Raw genomic sequence first — 25,721 nt, 5'->3', positions numbered from 1 at the left:
GGATGGTTGGAGGTTCTTGGTGTAGAGACTGCCAGAAGAAGAAAAACCACACATTTAAGAAATATATAAGAATACACACATGATTGAAATTGAACTAACAGATTTCTATCCTGCAACTATAGTGTATGAAAGCATGAAATGGAGTCAAACAGTGATCAGAAGCAGAGCACCAAACAAATTAATTTTAAATGGCCCATTGCTGATGATTTTTCTCCAACTGTAAAGATGTAGAATGCACAATTTACCCATTTTTTAGTTTGGGGATAAACATTTTTTTGATACAGAGCAACCCAGATGTCTTCATGTCCTGCCAACTTAACAGGATTATTTGTGAAGATTAAATGAGATGATGATAGCCCTTTGAATAGTTTAAAGCACTAGACAACGATAACTCTTGACACACTCACTTATTCTTACTCATTTAGTTTATACAATGGAGATAATATTTTAAAAATAAAATTAAATGTACCCAGTGTTCTCTTAATCTGGTGTAAACATTTATGTATTAGGTGGAATCGTTTTTCCTGGAAATATTTCAGGAACTAGGTAACTATCTCTTTAGATATCATACAATGTGAAGTCTGGAAGAGGAATTAGATCAGTATTTCCCAGACTTTTGGATTTAATGGACTGTTAAGAATAATAACGACAATAATGATAATAATGCAGAAGAGATAAACACTAAGTGGGCAACTTCATATTTTGCCAAGTAAGGGCATTAAAAATCTTAAAAATCTTTAAATTTTTATTTCATGAAAGACGACTTTAACACCAAAAAAATTTAGGAAGTATATAGTATCAGAGTAAAGGACAATTCTTTCAAGCAGATGCTGTAGCTTTATGAAAAACTCATTACTTTCCCCCCTCATTTTACCACATATGGTAAAAATTTTAACACAGATTGCTATTAGTCTTCAAACAGTGGTGGGGATCCTGTAAAGACTGTCAATAATAACTCCCTAATTATCTAGTCTAGTTTTATTAAATGATTTATATTTCACAATATTAGCAAATCAAGTTAAACAGACTGAGTACCTATTTTCTGGAAACTTACTTAAAACGAATGGCTTTTTCACAAGTAGCCAATAAATAAACATACACACACGTCTTTATGACAAATAACATTGAGATAAACCAAAGGGAGAAAACCTTAGTAAGTTAAATGTAGTTTGCCAAGGGTCAAGAGTATGTACCTGGAATTTATGGACGATGTTATTGACCTTTGCTTTATGAGGTGATATTTTTTTTTCCTTCCACATCAACTAACTGGGCATAACCTTAGAATGTCTTTGAAATTGCAGGTCAAAGTCGCCACATGAAAGCACTTCAAAGTATGTGGGCCATGTATGTTAGAAAGTATTTTTTGAAAGCTGCCAATTAAGGTGACTAAACCTATTGACATAAGGAAAGGAATCTTCCAGAAGGGTGTGATTCTGAAAATGTGGGTTGCATAGAGAAAAAAGAGGCAAAGGAATGGAGGGCCTGGGTCTGGAAGTTTCGCTTGCGAGCCGGGGGAATTCTGGCTTCCCTTCAAACTTCCTTCAAACAGGCCATCTAGACTAGGATGTAAGTTTTATTCGAGAAGTAGTGTTGGGTGTCCTGTTTTGTGTTCCTTTACTGACATTCCAAGCGGGTGGGACACACCCCACCAGCCTCGCTCAGGCAATTCTTCTTCTTTCCTGAGAGACTAGTCTCAGATTTTTACTATCTTCACACACTTGGAGGCCATGAGAGATTTTTGTTTCCGAGATTCCAAGTCCACGGCAACAGTGGCAGATGAGAGGAAGAAAGCCACCCCTCCGCCAAACGCCAGAGGGTTCCTGGCCGGACTCCAGGCCCAGGCTCCGGGAGCATGCGCAGCTCGTCGTGTCACGTGATTCACGCGATTCACGGGATTCACGCGCTGACTGCTGGGAGCCCGCGGAGACTGCGCACTCGCGCGCGCGAACCCGGTCTCTTCATTCCCGCGCTTTCGCTGACGAGGAAGGTCACGTCGCCATGTAGTAGACTGGGCTTGGGGTGGGGCTGGAAGGATGCATGCCCTTGAGAGTTAGAAAGCAGGCAGTGAGAGGATGAATGCCCCTCTCAGGGACTTTAGTGGTCTGAAATACAAGTAGGGAGGAAAAGACAGCGGGGAGGGAAGTGAGAAAAAAGGTAGGTGAAATGGCCCCAGGGGCCCACTAGGAGTTGAGAAGAAAGAGAAGAGTAGGAGAAAAAGGTTGCGTAAGGTGCAGGGTCATTGCTTGGTAAAGTCTAGGTCACCAGAGCATTGGATTGCATAGCCGAGCTTATGGTCTGTGAGTGGGGTGTGTCACAGGAGGAGCTCCAGCCTTTCGACTGGGCCTGGATTCAGCGGGGCGGGGCTCTAAGTTATGACAGAAAAAAAGAATTTATTTTTGCAGAAACAGAATTACCTAACTGTAGAAGTTTTCATTTGCCATACACGCGCATTCTGTTACTCTGAGAGGGGAGAGAAGAGGTGTATAAGGAAAAGGGAAGAGGAAAAGGGGAAGGGAGAAGAGAACAGCTCTCACGTTTTCTTCTCTTTTCGAACTTCCCAAGGCAAAGTGAGCGCTACTGTGTATGTATAGTGTTTTCTGCATGCTGCTGTTACAGCACTCACATGCTGGAAAGGTATTGACAGCAATGTAGGAGCACTATAGGGAATTTATTATTATTTTTTGTTGCTGTCTTTCTGTCTTATTTATGTGAATATGATATATGACTAATCAGATTCATTACAATTATCCAGGTCATCATAGTTTCTTCAAAAAAAGCAAAGTAAATTGATAGTGAAGTATAGACAGGACTCCTCATCGTTTAAGACGTAAAGACTATCCCCTTGTAGGTTTCTACATTTTTTCTTTGTTTAAATGTAATTTTTCAGATTCTTAGGGAAATGATTTTCAAAGTTTATGGGAGAGTAATTTAAGAGTAAAATTCAGATCTTATATTAAGGTAAGGTAGGGCAGTGGAAACTCAGACATGAAATCTTCGTTCTAGTTTGGCTCAGTTTTACTTGTTTGAACTTGGTCAACTATCTCTGCCTCTGTTTTCACCTCTGTGAAAAATGACATTGAATTAGATAAACTATAAGATATATTTCAATATTAAGATTTTTTGAAGGTAGAAGAATCTTAAATTCTGAAACAGGCAGAAGTGCCAAATAGACTAGTTTGGCTGAGGGAGTAGATGAAAATCTTAGGAACGGTAGGTTGGCCCCAGGTGATATAGGACTTTGGGTGTCATACCATGGGAATTGAATTCGTTCTGGAGCAATGAATAGTGGGAAGGTTTTTGAGTTAAGGGAACATGGTAATCAATTTTGAAATATTGCCCAAACAGCAGTTGATAGGTGTGAATAGGACAGGGAGAAAGTGAGTAGTTCAGATAAGTGACAGATAATGAGAACCTAAATGAAAAATGAGAGCCTAAATTAAATTGGTGGGACTAGAAAGAAAGGGAAAGACTTAAAAAACCTGTAGCATGGGGTTTGCACTTACATTTGGCATTCCTCTAAACCTTGCAGCTCTTGCCTCCAGAATATGATGGCAAGTCACATTGTAAAAACTGATACTAGAAATTGCAAGAGACCAAGAGAACTGGAGGTAATCCATATGCTCCTGGAGCTTTAATCTTTGGTTTTATTTTTTATACTTCTGAAATTTTTTTCTGTTTAAGAGGTTCTATTGATGAATAGAATTTAATGTTTTCATATTCCCAGAAGTGGGATTGTCCCCGCAGCAACTATGTTGATTCCAGCTGTTTTTTCACTAAATAGTATAGACCTTCAAGAAACTGTTGGGAGATGAAATTTCTTTGTTGTAATTCGTGATGCAGAAACAGAAATGAGTTCATGCCTATATGATACGTAAGATTTTAAGTAATTGCTTTGCTCTAATAAGTAGGGTACCTAGGTACTATAGTTGCTGATATTTTTAATAAAGAGCACTGTATTCTGCCATTCTTCACTCCTCCTCCCACTACTTAATCTGTTTGCATTTGGGACATTATTTGCTTCCTCAAAGATTATGTTATCTTGCAGAATTTTGCAAGCATTTGGCTATTGTCTAAATGAAAGTTTTACTCTATTGCTATGGAAACATCTACCGGTTCAAGATATAGGAAACTTTTTCATCAAGGGACTAATACCATATTCAAAGTCTAATGTAAAACCAAAGTAAAATTTAGTAGGTGAACAAGATGCTTGTTAGGCCTACAAGTTTTCTTGATAATAAAATTTCAAATGACTAATTAGGACATGAGTGCATATCATTTCTAGTATGTTTGCTTTTTTACCTGAAAGATGTTTTATTTGCCTTTTTGGGGGACAGAATGCATATGTTCTAAGGATCTTGTTGACTATTTATCTATTTTCTTTACTTTCTTCTATTAGGCTCAAATGCTAGATAGTCCACAACTGTCCTCTCTTGGAAAATCAGATTCTTCTTTCTTGGAAAGCTCTGGACTATTTTATAAAGATGAATCCCTGGAGAAAGATTTGAATGGTGATACATAAAATGCTTATATTTCTAAACATTGATTTTATAATACAGAAAGTTTGTTATAGTTCATAACTTAGTGATTTTTTTTTGAACAGATATGGGCAAGGAAATTAATCTAATGTTGTCTACATATGCAAAGATCTTAAGGCAAGTACTTATACCATATCCTCTTGAGTCTTTCTCCTAGAAATAATTTTTTTCTGGAAACTCCATAATGAGAAGTTTGGTTCAGTGGCTGCAAACCTATCCAGTAATTGAAATTTCAGAGTTTTTTATTCTACCTTACTTTTTTATAATAGATTAGTTGATTATTTTCAAAGAGTAATTCCACCTTTTCCACTTAACATCCTTTGATTTGTTATTACCAGAGCTAGATACTAGGCTGGATGTATTTTGGTCCCTAATTAGATGATCTAACATTTAACATTTTATGAAAAAACTTCTTTGAGAAAAATGCCATTGGTTGAAGTTAATGATAATAAGAGTGATATTAAAGATAAAATAAATACATTTATGAAATATTTAAATATTATGTCTCTATATTTGAAGACTGAATTTAAATATTTTGTTGGCCTGAGATTATCATGTTTATAAGGTGTTCTTTTTTGTTGTTGTTGTTGTTTTGTTTTTTAAGGTGGGTTTTTTTTAACTACTGGACAATCATTGTATTTGAATGATGGCTTATGTGGTTGTTAAAATAATGTATGTAGTTTAATATTAGAATTATAATGTATTATAAGATACATAGTCTGCAGTGTCAGGAGACTTTGAATAGTCAAAAATATTTACATGACTAGTTTAACTTTTACTGAAGACTGTTTCTAAATTAATGAAGCTTTTTGATGTGCGAAGCTATTTAAATGAAGAAGCTAACAAGTATAGCATAATAAAGAACTAGACGTTCTAACTATTTAGTTTAACGTAAAACTTTTTTTTCCTCATTAGTGAGAGAGCAGCAGTAGATGCATCTTATATTGACGAGATAGATGGACTCTTCAAGGAAGCCAATACTATTGAAAACTTTCTAATACAAAAAAGAGAGCTCCTGAGACAGAGGTTTACAGTGATTGCAAACACACTGCACAGATAAAATTGTGTACTTAAAATAAGCTGAGAATTTAAGCCCATTAATTGTTGTATTAAAAGAATGACATTTATGCTCTGAAAGCTCTCTAGTTGTTAAAGAAAATGTGTGCCTTAAACATAGAAGGGGAAATTCCTTGAATTTCTTTTCTAGATTTAAAAGGAGCTTTAAACTGGACATGAATATGAAGTATGTAGCTTTTTTTTTTTTTTGAGGGTTAAATGTTTGGCATATTTCATAAAAGTGTAAATTATTTGAATTACATATAGATTCTTTTTTTCCTTAAACCTCCTAATCTTTCTTAAAATTCTAAAATAGGACTCATTTGATAATGTTTAACAATATTGCACTTTTTCTTTTAGAATACTCTGTCTAAATAGCAATATATAGCCATGGAGATAGTTTTAAAATGTTTTTCATGGTTAGTATTATAAAAAACTAAAACCTCAAGGTAATCTGTCCAGTTTCACAATATGTAATAAAATATAAGTAAGGTATTGCTATTTAATGTTACCATTTGATTATTTTCACTATTAGTTATTATACATGACTAATAAAAATTCTTGGTTTAAAATTATTTTCTTGTGGTAAAAGTGATAAAATAAAAACCAGAAATTACTAACCAGAACCTTATGAGAGTTGGCTTTTTTACATATCAACCATATCAGTGGTACAGTGAATAAATTATTTTTAGAGCCTTAGCAACTGTGTAGTATGGGGCAAAAATTAGTGATCCAGAAGTAAAAAGATTGCATAAACAACAAGGTAACCTTGGTGAGTATTTCAAACCTATTATAATCCATAAATTGAATTTCAATTAGAGGATCTCTAGAACTCACCTAGCTAAAAAAAGAAAATCCTCTAAATAAAGGTTGGAAGGTACTGCTATGATTTTATTAAAGACTTTTAATATGTTATATAATTATGTTTAATAACTAGTATATGTAATAACTATATTAATCAGGTTTTTAAAGATCACAGCATGCATTTTGAAATCATATAAATAATTCAATCTATTTTATGTACATTTTACCAATATAAGCAATCACAAATTTGGATGTATTTACAAATGGCACCACAGGGAATTTGGTATTCCTCTGGTGTATAGCATATTTGTCTTGCTGCCTTCTAAATGTTAAAATCTCATTTGACAACTAAAACAACAATCAGATTACTATTTTAAGTCATATATACCACATTACATAATTACTCATACAAGAAAGAATTGAAAACAGTAAAATAAAATATTAACGAAAAACATTGGTTAGGTGGAAAAAATTTGTTAGGTTTGTAGAGGGATATGCTAATGGTGCAGGGTAGGTTGGAGGTCAATGAAGTAACTATTAGTAATAGAATTTTAAAATACCAAATGTAACCAGAAGACTATATTTGAGTTGATATGACATGTTACCTGGATTTTGAGTTATTCTGTTAACTTACAGAATTTTTTAATGTTCTAAATACAAAGATGTCTCTACTGACACATCATAATTAAAAGTTCCTGAGTTATTTTTTTCTAAGCATTTATTCCTAATGAGAAAGATAAGGCTAACATTGTTTCAGAGTGCATTTCATAATATGCTTGTTATATCTTGATGGTGTCACCATTCTTCAACATGTGGTTCTTTCCTATGCTGGTTCAGAGAAATGGTTTGATCATTTCATTTGGTATGATTAAGAGTATGGAACTGATTTTTACTCACAATGTGTTTACTGGTCAGAACAGCTACCTCCTAGGGTGAAGTTTCCTGAAAGCCTAATTAAGACTGATTTTTATCAAATTTTAATGTCTTTGGTACCATCCACATAAATAAGAATAATTATCTCTGAATAACTAACAATTGCAGATATGCTATTGCCCTTTAATTTACACTTCTAATATCACTCATTTCAGTAAAATTTCACAAGTTCATAAATTATTTCTCACTGGTTACCAATAAAAATAGACACTGAATGTCTTTGTATATCATACTCTGCTAAGCATTGCGGGGAATACAGAATAGTTTAAGGTACTCTTTGTTCTCCTTTCTGACAGCTGTCACCCTTCCTTTCTTGAAATATACTTACATGTCTTTTCTAGGAAGACATGCTAGGTAAATGTTAAAAATATTTCTGTGCGGTGCTAGTTAACTCCTTTTAGTGAGAGTTACTAGAAGATGTTGGCAAAGGGGTCAGAAAGGTAGTGAAATGGGTTTTTGATAAGGAAAGAGGGAGGATATTTCAGGCAGAGGAAAGTATGTTAAAATGGCACTGAAGAACAAAAATACATGGTATGTTGGATAAGATTTTTCCTGAGCTGAGAATTCACACAGGGCAATAGTACATCATCTAAACTGCTGGAGAACAGGGACTGAATCTTGTTTCCTTATATTCTTAAATTGTAGCACGGTATTTGATATACCAGTGCTCAGAAGTGTTTGTTAAATTAATAAAAATATACATGGTTATACATTTATTAAGGGCATGCCTTCACAGAGCCTTATTCATACTAGATTGTCAGAAAATGTTTTGTAAATAAATGGAAAAGAAAAGGAGAGATGAAAAGCAGAGGAGCAGAAGATGGAAAGGTAGGTGTGGCCAGATTGTAGAGTCCTTTCTTGATAGACTCCATTTGGACTTTATTCTGTAAGGAAAGATATGTCAATCTTTCAGAGGAGAGAAGTGGCATAATGAAACTGAGCCATGGATCAAGGCGCTTAATTGTAGTGTGAGAAGAGATTTGAAAGAAGAAATTTTAGGAAGGGAGACCACTATTGGTGGTCCAATTTCAGAATTTCAAAGAGCTACTTATCATAGGTAGTTGGGATACTTCTGGAAATGTCGACAGACTGGGAGAGATTGCAAGCGTCTGGAAGCCCTGCCCCTTGTCTGCCTTCCCTGACTTCCTCCCCCATTCCCTCCTCTTCTGTCAGTGAGCCAAGGACAGCCCAGGAAGTGAGTGAGAGGTTTTGGAAATCACAGGATCTGCTGCTGCTAAATTCAATAACAGAATGTTTTATCAGACCTTTCTCCATTTTGTCAGCAACCTTTCTGCCATTGCAGTGGGGTTCCTTTCTGTGGTAGTACACTGGATCCCAGGTAGGGGATTTGCCCCTTCGTCCTCCCCTTCCCCCTCTTCCTAGCTGCTCAGGCTTCCAATTCTGTGCCTTTTTCCTGAAGAGTACTGGGGGCTTCTGAAGCTTTTCACTCTGTGTGTAGCAGATACGGGCAGTAATACCACAGAGGTGGGAGTTACTTGTCAGGGAAACAGTCTTTCCATTTGTATATTTTCTATAACATATGGGGCAGGATTCAGGATTTAGGGGTTCTTGTGGATCTGCAGTAGGAAGAATATTCACTATTTAGACTCTTCTTAATTGAAAATCACTGCTGCATGTCCTGATGGAAATGTTTGGTTCTTCTGTTTGCACTCTGGGGGGACTGCCTTAAAACCTCTGGTTTTGTTTTGTAGTTTTCTATTATAGCTACTATTGTTACATGATTTTATTTCTTGAAATTGGCTGATGTTGAGCTATCAGAAATCCTAATATGCGCTATAAACTTTAAAATTATTTAATTCAATAATTTAGTGCTTGCAGTATGCAAGGCAGTGTTTTAGGTACTGGAGTGAGGGTAAAAACAAGTGACCCTTTACTCAAGGAATACCAGTAGTAGATGTTATAAATTGTATTCATCTTTATCACACAAGAGAGGGTAAGGTGAGTGCCACAACAGAGCTGAAATAGATGCTGTGTGAGTTCAGACTAAGGAGAATCGGTTCTTGCTATAGGAAATGGGAATGTTGTGTTTAAGAAGCAGGTGATATGGCCACTGGATCTTGAAGGATGAGTAGGGTAAGTGAATTTCACCTGGAGGAGATGGGAAATATCCTAGGTGAAGAGAAGGGTATAATTATGATGAGGAGAAGAGACTAGGGAGTGGTTTAGTTTGGCTGGAGTGGAAGGCATTAGTGAGGGGGGACCTGGACAGGTAAGTTGGTGTGAAATTGTACACTGCCTTCGGTGCCTGGCCAAGCAGTTTAGACTTTACTTGGTAGACAGTGAGGAGTCATTTTTGAAGGCTTTTGGAGGATTATTTGATACAATCAGATCTGTACTTAGGAAGGCTAATTTAGTAGCAGTGCTTCCCAACCTTTTTCACATCATAGCACACATAGAAAATGATAATATTTTTACCTCACACTAGAGTAAATTGGATGGGATCTGGAGCCCCGTGAGCTATTTAGAGCTGGAGACAATTGGCCTGTGGCCTCCAACCTTTCCAAGGGATAAAAGGATCAAGAAGCCCAACCGTTTGGAGGTTCCCATAGTAGATAGCTTCCCTATCTGGTTTCTCCTTCCAATTAAGAGACTGTGATAATATCATCTAAGAGGTTGTGAAGGCCTAAATTAGGACAGTAGAAAGGACATGACTGAAAGGTAGGAGAAGTTGAAGCATTGATGCTGAGGAGGACAGGTTCAGGCCAGAAAAAAAATGGGGGGGGGCTGCCCAGGTGGTGTGGACTAGCACAAATCTTTACAAAGGATTTGCCCAAGGCACCCTTGTAAACTTCTGAGCCTGAGTAATTTATACTGGCATCCCTGTATCATCCCCGTAGCATTCTCTTCCTGACCCTGTCTGGGTATAGTCAGAATTTAACCACTTAGTGAATGTGAGGGGACGGTGAAGAAAAGGAATTCAAGGCCTACAGAGATTTTGAAGCTAGATGATTTAGCAAGTGGGAAATCTGGATTTGGAAAGGGGAAAATAAAGAATTCTCTTTTGGTATGCTGAGAGTAATCTGCCAAGAAGTACTTGGTGAAATTAAGGGACTAGGTGAGACTACCAAGGAGGGTGTGCTGAGATTATAAAGAGTAAAGGTCCAAGGTCAGACTCAGGAGGTGATAAGGGGAACAGGAGCCAATTAAGGGAGTTAACATTTGGAAATTATCTACTACCATATTTAGTTATGACAACAAACACAAATGGGAAGTATTATCCTCCTTTTATACCCATTACCCCCATTTTATCATTGAAAAACTTGAGGCTCAGAGTGATTAGTAACTTACCCAAGGTTGCCAGCTAATAAATGAAGCTAGCATAAAGCAAACAAAAAGGGGGCAAGGAAGTTAGAGAAGAGCAGTGTTTTCAGGAACCAAGAATAGGGGTTTAAGGAGGTATAGGTCACAATATCAAGTACCATGGAAAGTTTGAAGAGTATATAAAAAACTGCCAGTAACATATGAAATACAGAACATATAGACATGTAAGTTTTTTTCTAAAACGTGAAGTGTTTTAAATTCATGAATCTCTATTCAGACGAATGTCCAATCAGGGTATTCAATTTAATTCTACTTAAGTGCGATGACTAAAATAACTGACCTCAGGATATTTATTTTCATGTAAGAGGAGAGTGAGATGAATATGCATAATATAAATAAAAGTAGTAAGATAAATACCTAAGGTTTCAAATCATCCTCTTTATACCTCTAATATTGTGGTTCTCAAAGTTTCATATGCCTAAGAATACTTGCTTGCTGTATCCCAGAAATTCTGATTAGGTCCAGGGTGGAGTCTACATTTTAGCAGTAATACCATGTGTTTCTGTTCCAAGTTGTCCTCAGACCATACCTTGAGAAACGGTGGTCAAACAAAACACTGATTACACTATAAATGGTCTGTTGGTATGTTCATATATATCAGGTTCAAATACTTTTTATCCCTTACCAGTTACTACTTTGTTGAATGAATAAATAATTTGAAGGAAGATGATATTACATCTTGTTGGATCGATCATTAAAAGCTATGTGAATAATGATAGCTAACATTTTTGAGTATTTACTATGTTCTAAAAACCTTACATAACCTAACTCATTTATTATTTATAGCCTTAGAAGTAATAAGAATTGTTATCCCCACTTCAGAAAGAAAACAGAGCACAGAAAGGTTGCCTTGCTCAAGGCTATTTATTTGGAAAGTGGCAGGCCAGGATTTGAACCCAAGCAGTCTGGGGCCCAGCAGAACCTGGGCCAGTACTCTTATTAAATATTACACTACACTTCCTCATAAAGGAGGTAGCATTTGAGATAGAATTTGAACAATACTAGCATTTCCTTAGGGATAGATTAGTCAATTTTATTTAGGAAAGCAAAAATAGTTGGGTTTGACTGAATTGTTACTTACAGAAAAGTAGAGGGAATCATGTACTCTAAACTGAATTTTATAAAGATTGGAAAGAAATGAGATAATAGATATAACATTGTAAAATATTTTGCTAAAATAATGCAAATCTCACTTCTTAAGAGGAAGAGTGTCTCTGTGTATTAGTTTTCTAGTTTAGACTTCTATATTACTGTTAAAATTTTATGAAATAAAATAAAGCACTGTCCAATTAATTACATATCTGACCACCCCTCTGTGTTAGGCAACACTACCTTGTGAACACCAAATAAATATGAAATAAAAGGGATAATTTTCAACTTCTTATATAATAATGATATTTTTCTTCTTGTGGCTTTTGAACTTCAGGTAATTTCAGACCAGGTATCACTGCATAATTTAGTTCATGACACCCTTCTTTTAAAAAATGCCATGTACATTCATGCATATGTCATTAAAATGGAAGAAATTGAATTACAGATCCTACTAAATTCTCATAAATTGCTGTGAAATCTTTGGCATCCTATTCTGGTGTATCAAAAGTACTGAGGTTAGTGTAATTAGGATAGTAATGAATAATGGTCATTTTTTGTCATAACAATGAGGTTGCTTTTAGCACATCTGAAGTTAATACATAGTTTCAGTCTTGTGAAAAGAGGAGCATTGTTCAACCATGAGAAATGATAATAATAATACAGTCCTGAATTAATTCTTAGGCAGATTTGTACTGCAAGAATTAAAAAAAAAAAGGATTATTGTAGTTCAAAAATGGAGAACCAGAGAGGTGACGGTTTGAGAATGAGGAAGAAGAGGAATTTGGAGACTATATTTGGTTGGTTTTGCTTTTCCCTTACCAGTAGGTAAGAGTATTGTCTATGGAGAAACAGGCATCTTGTACAATTTTTTTGTGCTCTTGATTTCCTCTTCACAGTTTTGAAGAAATACATGGATAGTAGTCATCAGAAGAGGACAACCTTCAGTAAGCGTGAGAGGCTTCCATGTATTGCACCGCTACTAACCACGGTGGAGGAGATGCCACAGATGGTCTCTGCTCGAGTCCGAGGACATTTTCCCAAGTGGCTCAGTGGCTATCTACTTCGAACGGGGCCCGGGAAATTTGAGTTTGGGAAGGATAAGTAAGTTTTGATTTTGGAGAACAAAATCTTGATTTTGGATTTTTTAGCATGGATGGTTCTATGGAATATGCATTAAATCTGTTTTCTCTCTGAGGCTAACATTGTCATGCAGTCCCTTTGATTATAGGTGAGAAAAAAAAAGAGACTTAATTCTTAAAAAAAAAAAAAAAAGTCCTGAGTTTTCTGCTTTGCAGAATATTATGAGTTTGTAGTCCTCTGAAGGGTTATGCCAAAGGAGAAGTGTCAGGAACTGTCTGTATGACCGAGCTCTGTTTCACCACAAGTTCCTGAAGGAAGGGGCAGTGTCTTCACCTCATACAGCTCCCCTACCCAGTGCTCCCCAGACACAATGGCTCTTTTAGTTCCTCAAACTGGACACATTTATTTTTGCTCAGGGTCTTGGTATTGGCTTTCATCTGTCTTCCCAAGTCTGATTCCTGTCATTCAGATATCAGCTCAAGTCTCACGTCCTTTGAGCCTTCCCCGATCCCCAAATCTAGAAATGCTATTATTAATTATGTTCCCTATCGGGGCGCCTGCGTGGCTCAGTCAGTTGAGTGTCTGACTCTTGGTTTCTTGGTTTTGACTCACATCATGATCTCAGGATTGTGAGATTGAGCCCAGTGATGGGCTTGGCACTCAGCTCAGAGTCTGTTTGTCCCTCTCCCTCTGCTCCTCCCCTCACTTGTGTGCTCTCTCTCAAAGAAACAAAATCTTCAAAAAAATAGTATTACCTATTTTAATTCTCTGTACAGCACTATCGAGTGCCTAGTCTTTATTTGTTTGTTTATTGACGGTGTTCCTCCACTAGAATGTAAGTACCATGTAGGCAGGGAGTTTTTTCTTGTTCACCCTATATCCCCAGTATCTAGGGGTTGTACTGCTCTTAAATAGCTCTCAATAAATACATGTAAATAAATGAAAAACTCTTAGGTAACTCTTAGGTATATTATTTCTCTGTACGTCTAGTAGGGACATGAAGTGATGTAAAGAATCCCCTATAGTAAGGAAGGAATCTTCTTTGCTTTAAACATTTTTGAATATTAAAAACTTTTTTCATTATAAAAGTTTTTACTTGTATAAAACTTTCTGAAATATAGAACAGAATGAAGGAAAATGTGAACCACATCCTCTGTTAGCACTTTGGTGTATTTCCTGCTAGTCTTTGCCCCATATCTATAGATGGGTGTTAAACAATTACAGTCATATTGTATGTAGATTTTTTCATTGAAGTATAATTGACATGACATTATATTGGTTTCAGGTGTACAACATAATGATTTGATATTTGTATGTGTTGTGAAATGGTCACCACAGTAAGTCTAGTTAACATCTGTCACCACACAGTTACAAATTTTTTTTTCTTGTGATGAGGACTTTTAAGATTTATTCTCTTAGTAACTTTTAAATATGCAATATAGTATTATCGACTATAGTCACCATGCTGTGTATTACATTCCTATTACTTATTTTTGTACCTTTTGACTTCCTTCACCCCATTTCACCTACTCTTACCCTCTTCCGTCACCATATCTTGTAGCCACCAATCTGTTCTGTTTATCTATGAGCTTGGGGTTTTGTGTTTTTTGTTTTGTTTGGTTTTGTTCTTAAAGATTCTGTATGTAAATGAGATCATGTATTTGTCTTTCTCTGTCTGATTTATTTTATTTAGCAAAAGGCCCTTACTATGCTGTCACAAATAGTAAGATATTCTTCCTTTTTATGACTGAATAATATTCCATTGTATATACATATACCACATCTTCTTTACGCATTCACCCACTGCTGGGTACTTAGGATGTTTCTGTATCTTGGCTGTTGTACGTAGTGCTACAATGAACGAGGGGGTGCAGCTATCTTTGGAGTTACTGTTTCTAATTTCTTCAGATAAATATACAGAAGTAGAATTACTGGATCATGTGGTAATTCTGTTTTTAATTTTTTGAGGAACCTCCATACTGTTTTCCACAGTGGCTGACCAATTTGCATTCCCACTGATAGTGCATGAGGGTTCCCTTTTCTCCACATCCTCACCAACATTTGCTATTTCTCATTTCTTTGATACTACCCATCCTAACTGTGAGGTGCTATCTCACTGTAGTTTTGATTTGCATTTCCATCATGATTAGTGATGTTGAACATCTTTTCATGTGCCTCTTGGACATCTGGATGTCTTCTTTGGGAAAACGTCTATTCAGATCTGCCCATTTTTTTAAAAAAAGATTTTATTTATTCATTTGACAGACAGCCAGCGAGAGAGGGAACACAAGCAGGGGGGGTGGGAGAGGAAGAAGCAGGCTCCCAGCGGAGCAGGGAGCGTGACGCAGGGCTGGATCCCAGGATCCTGGGATCACGCCCTGAGCTGAAGGCAGATGCCCAATGACTGAGCCACCCAGGCACCCCTTCTGCCCATTTTTTAATTGAATTGTTTATTTTATTTTTTATTTTTAAAAGATTTTATTTATTTGTTTGAAAGAGAGGGAGAGAGAGCGAGCAAGATAGCAAGAAAGAGAGAGCACAAGCAGGGGGAGTGGCAGGCAGAGGGAGAAGCAGGCTCCCCACTGAGCAAGGAGCCTGATGCTAGGCTTGATCCCAGGACTCTGGGATCGGCCACTTAACCTACTGGGCCAACCAGGTGCCCCTAATTGTTTATTTTTTTGCTGTTGAGTTGTGTGGGTTCTTTATGTTTTGGATACTAACTGATTTTTTTTATTTTTGCCCTGATTTAAAAACTTTCACACTATTATAAGCCTTTTAATCCATGTTGCTATGAAATCTGAATGACCATTATTTTTAATGGCTGGATAGGAAGGTGAATGAGCTGGCCTATAGATCCCCCTGGCCCTAATCAGCAGAGTTGTGCTTTTTTCTACTTACATATCTGGATTCCATGCAAGTTATAATTTGAAAAAAGATTCTAAGGCAAAAAGAATGGGGAGGAGAAAGAGAAAAATAAAACCATGGATCCAACCCCAAAAGACTAATAGCCTCTTACAAAAGCATATGGTCTTTCATCTGCTGCCGAAGTAGCTCTAGTAAATTTTAAAACCAAGCAGCAGAGCTACTCAGGGCCTGGTTTGCACTACAGGCCTCTTTGAAGATAAGCATCTTCGTGGGGGAAGTGGTGGTTTGGCTGGTGCTCCTGAGCGTCTACTTTGTACTTCAGATCCATTTCTTCCGGGCCAGCAGTCGGCATTTACAGCAGGAACAGGGTCTGGCCTCCCCCTTGGGTGTGAAGTACAGATGCTTTCAGGTCAAAGAGGAGGTTCGGTTTGGTGCTCGGCTCACCAGGTCAGACTTCCTGGGCAGGCGGAGACCTAAAGCCCAGGGCATCCCAACCTGCAGATGAGAGCAGCCCCACTCAGTCATGAGTCTCTGGTCCCTTTGAGATGCCCTTCGGGAGTCTCTGTCAACATGCGGATGTAGTAGTGACATGACAAAGGCCCTTCGTCAATCAAAAGTATCTTATCAGTGATTTCGTCCATGGTATCAATGATTGCATGCTTATCAGTTTTTTAAATGACGTGAATCTGGATAGAATAGGACCTGTCCTCAGCCTTTTAATACCTACCGCTCTCCTGGACTGACTTCAGGATCCGTGACGAAGGTGGTGCAGCCTCCCATCCCCACTGCAGTGACTGTCCCCTCTGTGCCACTACAAGGCCACATGCTGGAACTTACTCCACAGAATCGTCCTGCCCTTGACATCTTGAACTCTGAGACTCTGTTCTCTGCTCAAAACCCCAATGTCCACACTCCTCCATTCCCATCAGACTTATTTTCAATGTCCTCAGGCTCTCCCCTGCTCTGTCTTCTCTGTCCTCTCAGTTTATCAGCGCTGCTTTGACTTCTTGTCCCCGGTGCAGCTTCCACTGTCAGTCACTTCAAATACCCTCTCACCACCCTCCGCGCTTCCTGTGCCCTGCGGACCGCTGCCCCCCTCTGACGGCTGCCAGTCCTCGGAGAGCCCATCCCTGCTTCCCTCCGCACAGGCCTGCCCAGCAGTTCCAGAGGAGACCACACAACCCCGCTGGTGGATTCAGTGACCAAATCCTGGTTTGCAGCCCTGGTTGAGTCCTTGGTGTCGCGGGGGCAAGTTTATCGGTCATTGTACTTCCCAGCTTCCCGCAGCGTCCCTTCCTGAGCCTCCTTCACTCTGTTTGTCCCTCTCACTGTCAACGGGCAAGCGGGCCTACTTCACAGTGAAGAGGGGTGATTGGTTTGGAACTCCTTCCACTGCTCTCTTCCTCACTTCCAAACTTCTCCATAGAAGTACCTTCTCCTGCCTCCTCATGATCAGAGGAGGAAGTGGCCCTGGTCCTCTCCTCTGAAACCTTGCCTCTTCATTCATACCCTCTCCTTGTGTCTGTTTCTCCTTCACCTACCCCTCATCTCAGCCTCCAGATGTCCCTTCATCCTAAAACACCCTCATTCCCTATTCCACCTTCCCCTCCAGCTAATACCTGTTTTCCTTCCCTCACTGCCTCTGTTTACCTGCTTCCTGGTGTCTTCTCAGTTTGTTGCCCTCTGACTTTTAACCCACCACTCCACTGTATCTATTTTCAAAAAGGTCACCAAAGCCTGTTAATTATTAAACGAAATGGGCTTTCCAGTCCTTAGCCTGACTTTTTAACAGTGTTTGACATTATTGACCACCCGTCTTAAAATGCACTTATCCCTGGATTCCTCCATAACAATTTCTCCTGATTCTTTTTCTTTTCCTTTTTTAAAAAAGATTTTATTTATTTGAGAGAGAGAGAGAGAGCACGCAGGAATGTGAGGAGGGGCAGAGGGAGAGGGAGAAGCAGACTTCCTGCTGAGCAGAGAGCTAGATGCTGTGCTTGATTCCAGGACCCTGAGATCAGGACCTGAGCCTAAGGCAAATACTTAACCAACTGAGCCAACCAGGCACCCTCTCCTGATTATTTTTCTATCCATCATCAGATTGCTCATTCTAAAAATAAATTTTTCCTGGCTCACCTCACTTCACTGGTGCCTTTGATATTGATATATCCCAGCCTCTGCCCTGAGTATTCCTCTTCTCTCGTTATTTGCTTTCTTTGGTATAGTAGAAATAATACATTCTTTGGAGTAAGATGGAGTGGATTCAGATCCCATTTTGCCATTTATCAGTGATGTGGTCTTGAGCAAGTTTTCCCATATGAGAAACGAGGCTAATTACATAGATTTTAATGACTGGGTATGAGAATTAAAGGAGACAATGAGTGCCTCTTTCAGTGGCTGACAAGAATTGGCAGTCAGTATGTTTTCATTTTCTTCTTTCCTTTCAGTGACCTCTCTCCCCACTCCCTTTCCTGCCAAATTACTTTTTATAGTTCACCTTACTTGTTGGGGTGTTGTAAGATCCCAGGATTTGGGGTCAGCACTGAATTCAAATCCCTTTCTACCTCTTACCAGCCCTGACACCCTGGGTATGTACTCTGTACATTGGTTTCCACATCTTTAAAATTCACAGTATCAATGCATGTGTGTGAGATAAAGAAATACACTTAAAATAATATTTTATATTTATATATAAATTAAAATATATGCTTATTTTTATACACCCATAGGAAAGGATGTGGTCAAGTGCTTAGCTAGTCCTGGCAGGTAGTAAGCACTCAGTAGATGGTAGTGACTGTCTTCTTTGCACCTGGCCTATGCCTGTCACACACAGCTACTCTCAAACATGCTCTCCCACCCCCAGCCCCATCTCTTGGGCTCTAACACCTGTATTTTGCCAACTGGCTATAGAACATCTTTACTCTGATGGCTTCAAAAAGCTCAGACTCTTGTTCAAAACTGAACCCTCAGTGAAAGCAAATTATCCCTCAGGTATGACTTTTTGAACCTTCCCTTTTTGTCACTGCTTTCATCCTATCAGTCACGGGACTTGTATCTGGAATTTGTCCTTTTCTAATGATACTGCTTCAGTTCAGGTTCTCATAATTTCTCACCTGAATTATTGCCTGATCTCCTCATTGTTTTCTCCCAATCTGGATGCTCCTCATTCTATCCCGTGTTCTACTGCGTGTCCAGGGTGAGCTTTCTAAGATGCAGTTCTCACTGTTTCACTCTCCTGTTTCAAAACCCCACATGTTGCTGTTGAAGGTCTTTGAGCTGTAAATCTAAGTGCAGATAAGTCTTGTGCTGACCTATTTCTCCACCATCATCGCCGGCCGCTGAAGACTTTCCCACACACAAATTTTTAACTGGCTGTTCCTCCAGGATACCATATTCCTTCCCTGCTCACTCTTCCCTTCCTTCCTCCCTCCCTCTCCCCCTTCCTTCCTTCCTTCCTTCCTTCCTTCCTCTCTCTCTCTCTTGCTTCTTCCACCACCTCTTCCTAGGATGCCCTTCTCCCCTTCTCCAACTGGCAAACATCCTTAGGGAACCCGACAGATGTCTTCTTTCTTCTAGACCCTTCTCTGATTCCCACATCCTTCCATCCTGTTGCTCCTTCTGTACATGGATAGTATTTTTTAATGCTTGTCTGTTGTCTCAGAGAACAACTGTATGACATAGTTATGTGCCTGTAAGCACTAGTCTTGGCACAAGTCAGGATCTTATGAGATGGAATCTAACAAGTTGAATATTATTAAAGATATATGTAGAGGAAGAGAAATTTTACAAGCACAAGGATGAAAGTGATGTGGTTTAGCAGCAAAGTGTGTTAAAAATTACTTAGGGGTTTTGGTTGATAGCTCAGTGTGAGTCAACAATATGAGGTGGTAACTCCCCCCCCCAAAAAAAAAAGAAAGAAAGAAAAGAATATGAAGTTTCTTAAATGAAGAAACTGAGTGTCTGCTGTTACACCCAGAGTATTGTGTTTGGGACTGTGTATTGTGGTTTTAGAGGTGTTTAGATTAGAATAGCAATAATTATTGAAATTATTTTCTTTTTAGTGTTTTTTGAAAAAAATTACCCAAACAGAGAAACCACTAGCTAACACAGTCAAGAAGAAAAAGGGAGGAAGCACAGATGTGCAAAACAAGAAATGGCAGGGGGAAAGGAAACCATCGAAACAGATAAAAATGTACAGGAGACTTTGCAGGCCTCCCAGCAAATACTTTTGAGAACCTTGTGAAATGCATGGTTTCCTGGGACATTAATTAATAGAGACAGCATGTGTGAACAGAACAATTTCCATAGAGGAAAAAGAGATACTTACTAAGTAGCCACCTCTCAAAAAAAGCACCAGGCCCAGATTTCTTCACAGAGAAATGCTACCAAACCTTCAAATATCAAATAGTCCCGATGCTCTATACATTATTAAAGAGAATTGAAAATGAAGGGAAACTTTCCACTTCTTTTTATGGAACAAGTGTAATATTGACTATCTACACATGATACAGACAGTACAGAAAACTATTACTTATTCGTATTATTTATGAATATCCATGAAAAAATATAAAATATATAGTACTAATACAAGACAAATAAATATTTTATTAACAAATAGAATCCAACACTAAATAAAAATATAATTCACTATGATAAGGCAAACTAAGTGCATTATTTGGAAATCCATTAATACCATATACCATATTAATAGGGTTTAGAATAAATAATTGCAGGATTATCTCCATAAATGCTGACAAAACTTTTGTCAGAACTCAACATCCATTCTTCATAAAAATATTCAAGAAAACAGGACTTGATGGATACTTTTTTTTTTTTTAAGATTTTATTTATTTACTTGACAGAGAGAGAGGGAGACAGCCAGCGAGAGAGGGAACACAAGCAGGGGGAGTGGGAGAGGAAGAAGCAGGCTCCCAGTGGAGGAGCCTGATGTGGAGCTCGATCCCAGAACGCTGGGATCACGCCCTGAGCCGAAGGCAGACGCTTAATGACTGCGCCACCCAGGCACTCCTGATGGATACTTTCTTAACATGATTTTATGTATACATATGTAAGTATATATGTATATGTATACACACATATAAATATATGTGTATATGTAATCTGTATGTATATATAGAAAATATATGTATATAAATATATGTGTGTGTACATGGATATACACACATGTGTGTATTTATATAGATGTATATATATATACATACGTATAATATATTTTAATCTTAGCCTTAAAACCAGTAGTATTAAATTGGGAAAAACTGCAAGTATTTTCTTTAAGACAGGAACAAGGAGAAAATGGCCACTATTCCACTGCTTTTCAACCAGATGTAACCAATACAGTTAGACTAAAGAAATTGATTAGAGGCACAAGGATTAGTAGAGTAAAACTATCTCTATTTGCAGATGATATCTTAGTAAACCTGGAAAACCACACAGAATCAATGACAATACTAACTCAAACAATAAAAGGTAAGATAACGGTGTAAAATTAGCCTACCGAAATCAATAGCCTTCATATACACCAACAATAACCACTTAGGGAGCATAATGGTGGAAAAAACCCTTAAAGTTGCAACAAAGAAGATTAAATATTTAGGAATTTAACAAGAAATGTGCAAACTTTAAAACACTCCTGAAAAACACAATTAAACAAATGAAAAATCATCCTGTGTTCTTGAATAGGATAATTCAACAACATAAAGATGTCAGTACTCCCTAAGTTAATTTTAAAATTTAATACAACCTTAATGAGAATTCTAACCAGTTTTTAAAGGAAGTTAGACAAATCAATATAAAGTTTATATGGAAAAATAAATACTCAAGAATAGTCAGGAAAATACTAAAAAAGATTTTTCAGTGAAGGGACTAGCCCTTCCAGACATTAAAATATACTATGGGGTGCCTCGGTGGCACAGTCAGTTAAGGATCTGACTCTTGATTGCAGCTCAGGTCATGATCTCAGGGTCATGAGATAGAGCCCTGCATCGGGCTCTATGCTCAGCATGGAACCTGCTTGAGATCTCTCTCTCTTTCTCTCCCTCTGCCCCTCCTGTTCATGCTCTTTTTTTTCTCTCTCTATCAAATAAATACATAAATGTTTTTTTTTTTAAAGATTTTATTTATTTATTCGACAGAGATAGAGACAGCCTGCGAGAGAGGGAACACAAGCAGGGGGAGTGGGAGAGGAAGAAGCAGGCTCATAGCGGAGGAGCCTGATGTGGGGCTCGATCCCATAACGCTGGGATCACGCCCTGAGCCGAAGGCAGACGCTTAACCGCTGTGCCACCCAGGCGCCCCCTAAATACATAAATCTTAAAAAAATACTATAAAGCATCAATGATTACACATTATTCAGTGCATGAATAAATAGGCAAGTGATATAGAGTAGAAAGCCAAGAAACCCAAAAATGAATGGAAATTAGGTTAATAATAAAGATGGCATCTCAAACCACTGGGTAAAGGGTTTTTTTTTTTTTTTAACTTTATTTCCTGGATTTTTTTTTTTTATTGTGGTGAAAAACACAACATAGGGGTGCCTGGGTGGCTCAGTCTGTTAAGCATCTGACTTTGGCTCAGGTCATGATCTCAGGGTCCTGGTATCGAGCCCCGCTTTGGTCTCTGTGCTCAGCGCAGTCTGCTTCTTCCTCTCCCTCTGCCCCTCACCCTGCTCGTGCTGTCTCTCTCTCTCTCTCTGTCTCTCAAATAAATAAAATCTTTAAAAAAACCCATATAACATAAAATTTACCATCTTTAGCCATTTTTAGGGGTAAAGGTTAGTGTTAAGTTTATTCACATTGTGAAACAGATCTTCAGAACTTTTTCTTCCTGCAAAACTGAAACTATACCTTGTGTGTGTGTGTGTGTGTGTGTGTGTGTGTGTGTGTGTGTGAGACAGAGACTGGATTATTTCATTTATAACAATGTCCTCAAACTTCTTCTATGTTGTAGCATGTGACAGAATTTCCTTCCTTTTTAATGGCCACTGGGTTGCTTAGTTTTTGGTTATTGTAAATAATGCTGCTATAAACATGGGTGTACGAATATGTCTTTGATTCCCTGCTTTTGGGACCATTGCCTTAAGGCAATGGTGTTAGTCTTGCTTATCCGTGCTGAAGACCTTAAGCATTCACTCCATCAAGCACAAGAATGAAAAGATTGTATGATGTGAAGCCCTTTAAAAAGCAAAACTACCAACTTTTCCTTGTAGTTTTTTGATATTCCATCATTTAAATAGATCATTTCTACTGTAATTGTATGTACAAAAATGATTATCCAGTAAGGACAGTCATCTTGTTTACTTTAGCATAATTCTGATAAGTTGAAAAATTTTAAAGTAAAGGGAAAATATAAGATGTGAATATGTAACTGTTTCTAAAAGCTTAGGAACCCATTTTAATTGAGAAACTGTCAAATATTCCATATCTTTGCATGTTATTCTCTTGGCTATAGGGTAAAAATCAAAATTATCTTAATAATCACCAATTTGGAGGTTTTTTTAGCTTTCTAAGTATGAGTTTTTTGATAGAGTAGGGGTCAGGAAATGTAGGTTGCTCTTTTCCATTGTACCCCAGGATATACTCAAAAGTCATCACCCCTTAATCTCAAGTTTTGTGAATAATCAAGTTGTGCTGGGAACCCATTCGGATTCCTTATTTCAGTATTTGAAGGCTTTCATATTTATCCTGTGTTTTTCTTACTGGTATTTATTTTTCTGTTTTTGCTCCTGTTTGAAGGTACAATCACTGGTTTGATGGAATGGCTTTGCTTCACCAGTTCAGGATGGAGAAGGGCACAGTGACCTATAGAAGCAAGTTCCTACAGAGTGATACATATAAGGCCAATAGTGTTAATGACCGAATTGTGATATCAGAATTTGGCACATTGGCTCTCCCTGATCCATGCAAGAATGTTTTTGAACGTTTCATGTCAAAGTTTGAGCTGCCTGGTAAGTAGCCTTTAGTGTACCCAGAATTTGTGGGTGATAGTGATGATTATTTAGTTATGATATGTGTCAATCTATATAAATATATATTTTGAAATAGATTTTTTTTTTTTGGTATGAGAGGATGTTTAAACTGTGTTGTTGCTCTGATGTTGTGTGCTACACTACATTGTGGTGTTTAACTCTGGGGTTTGGTTTCAGCAATAACTGACAATACCAATGTCAACTATGTGCGGTACAAGGGTGACTACTATGTTAGCACTGAGACCAACTTTATGAATAAAGTGGACATTAAAACTCTGGAAAAAACAGAAAAGGTAAAATAATGGCTACAAAATTAGTAAAATAGACCCTAAAATTTCTTTCCTTTAAAAATACTTTTTAGAGTAGTAGATATCTGAAGAAGAAATTGGAGGGGTGCCTGAGTGGCTCAGGCAGTTGAGTGGCTGGCTCTTAATTTCCACTCAGGTCATGATCTCGGTGTCCTGGGATTGAGCCCTGAGTCCATCTCAGTGCTCAGCGGGGAGTCTGCTTCAGGATTCTCTTTCTCCTTCTGCCCCCACCTCTCTTTCTCTTACTCTCTAAAATCAATAAAATCTTAAAAAAAGACAATTTTAGACTTCTTCTTCCTTACTCCTAGTATCTGAAGACTATGGTAGAGGAGAAATAGAATAGTACCGATTGACTTTGTCCATTTCATGCTCTTCCTAATAACTACAGGTAGAATTGAACTAGAGATTGTCTAGACCCATAGTGCGTTCACTTAGCACATTAATTAAAAATAAATAAAATTTTAGACCAGAATTTTAATTTTAATTCTTATTTTTTTGTACTTTCCTGTGATCTTGGGGGAAAAAAATCCTTATTGGATAATTGTTTTTGTCCATTTGTTGTTGGTGGTGGTAGAGTTTTTGTTTGTTTATTATTTAGTCTCCATTTCTTTAGTAGGAAAAATAATTTTGATTTCTCAGAGGTGAGATATTAAGGCATATACTATATAGTTTTCCTATTCTATTTTTAAAATATTTGACACATTCGTAATGTCTCTGTGTCTAAGTAGAGATCTGCCTATGTAACATTTAAAAGTCCCTGATGGTTTTAAATTTGCAGGTAGACTGGAGCAAATTTATTGCTGTGAATGGAGCAACTGCACATCCTCATTATGACCCAGATGGAACAGCATACAACATGGGGAACTCCTATGGGCCACATGGTAAAGTTGGGGTGGAGGTCTTTTTAAAAATAATTAGGAGTTAACTCTCTTCCCAGGGTTTCATTATGGTTAAGGTTGTAAGCCTACGGGAACTTTGGACGGTTCAGAAAGAAATCTCCAAAGTGGTATAACTGAGTTTAAAGTATATAATTTACTGTGTTCTGTGGTCCTTTTGCACATACACTTAGCAACTAATTTTCTATTTGACCTTTTCAGCATGACTTACGTTTTTATGTTCTGTTGTGCTTTTCGGCTCACAGGCATTGTAGGGATTTTTAATATGTATTTCTCAAACTTGAATTTCTTAAAAGTATCATATTGTAAGTACAAAAAAATGTAGAATGCTGCAGCAAAGAGATATGGGGAAGGTACATTGTTTATCACATGGGAAGGAATTTATTTTTATGATGGGAATAACACATTTCAAGGTAAGTTAAGGTTATAGTGTGGTTGTATTTATAGCTGTTTATATCGCATCTCTTTCCTGGTCATCCACATACTCTTCCAACTGCCTACCAATCTGCCCCAGAAAGTTCTACTAGCTAATAATGATAGCTAACATTTATTGAGTGTGAGTATCTAGGATATGCTGGTGTTAAGCATTTTTCCATATATTTTTTCTTTAATCCTTGTAACAACTCTGAGAAAGGTACTATTATCGCACCCATTTTACAGACAATGGCAGTGAACCCTGAGAAAGTTTAAGATACTTGCTTAGGCAAGCTTCTGAGTGTGTAAGACTGGTCTTGAGCCTGAATCACACCCAAAGTCACTCTGATAGACCGTCTTAGTAATTATTCATTGCTGAGTACAGAAGACTCTCAGAGCATGCAAATTCATG

At 37.7% G+C, this 25,721-nt stretch overlaps 2 protein-coding genes across 4 annotated transcripts in view; both read left to right on the top strand.

Moving 5' to 3' along the window:
• The window catches only part of SDHD (succinate dehydrogenase complex subunit D), a 112,764-nt gene that overhangs the window by 64,336 nt on the left and 22,707 nt on the right, over positions 1-25,721 (top strand). The window contains exons 1-5 of one of the 3 annotated variants that reach the window (XM_008690067.2): positions 4,612-4,652; positions 12,659-12,863; positions 23,459-23,670; positions 23,869-23,984; positions 24,778-24,880. In XM_008690067.2, coding sequence (XP_008688289.1) covers positions 12,673-12,863; positions 23,459-23,670; positions 23,869-23,984; positions 24,778-24,880 — 622 coding nt within the window. In that variant the 5' untranslated portion in view covers positions 4,612-4,652; positions 12,659-12,672. Of the gene's footprint in view, positions 1-4,611; positions 4,653-8,531; positions 8,668-12,658; positions 12,864-23,458; positions 23,671-23,868; positions 23,985-24,777; positions 24,881-25,721 lie in introns of those variants that run through there. The other 2 variants (XM_008690066.2, XM_008690064.2) reach the window with 2 other exon arrangements.
• TEX12 (testis expressed 12) lies at positions 2,928-6,593 on the top strand. Its single transcript, XM_008690072.2, has 4 exons — positions 2,928-3,608; positions 4,397-4,508; positions 4,601-4,652; positions 5,451-6,593. The coding sequence occupies exons 1-4, from the start codon at positions 3,546-3,548 to the stop codon at positions 5,593-5,595; spliced, it is 372 nt and encodes a 123-aa protein (XP_008688294.1). The 5' UTR covers positions 2,928-3,545; the 3' UTR covers positions 5,596-6,593.

Source organism: Ursus maritimus, unplaced genomic scaffold (genome assembly GCF_017311325.1).
Source record: "Ursus maritimus isolate PB19 unplaced genomic scaffold, ASM1731132v1 scaffold_16, whole genome shotgun sequence".
Lineage (NCBI taxonomy): Eukaryota > Metazoa > Chordata > Mammalia > Carnivora > Ursidae > Ursus > Ursus maritimus.
This window is presented reverse-complemented; position numbering and strand designations above follow the sequence as displayed.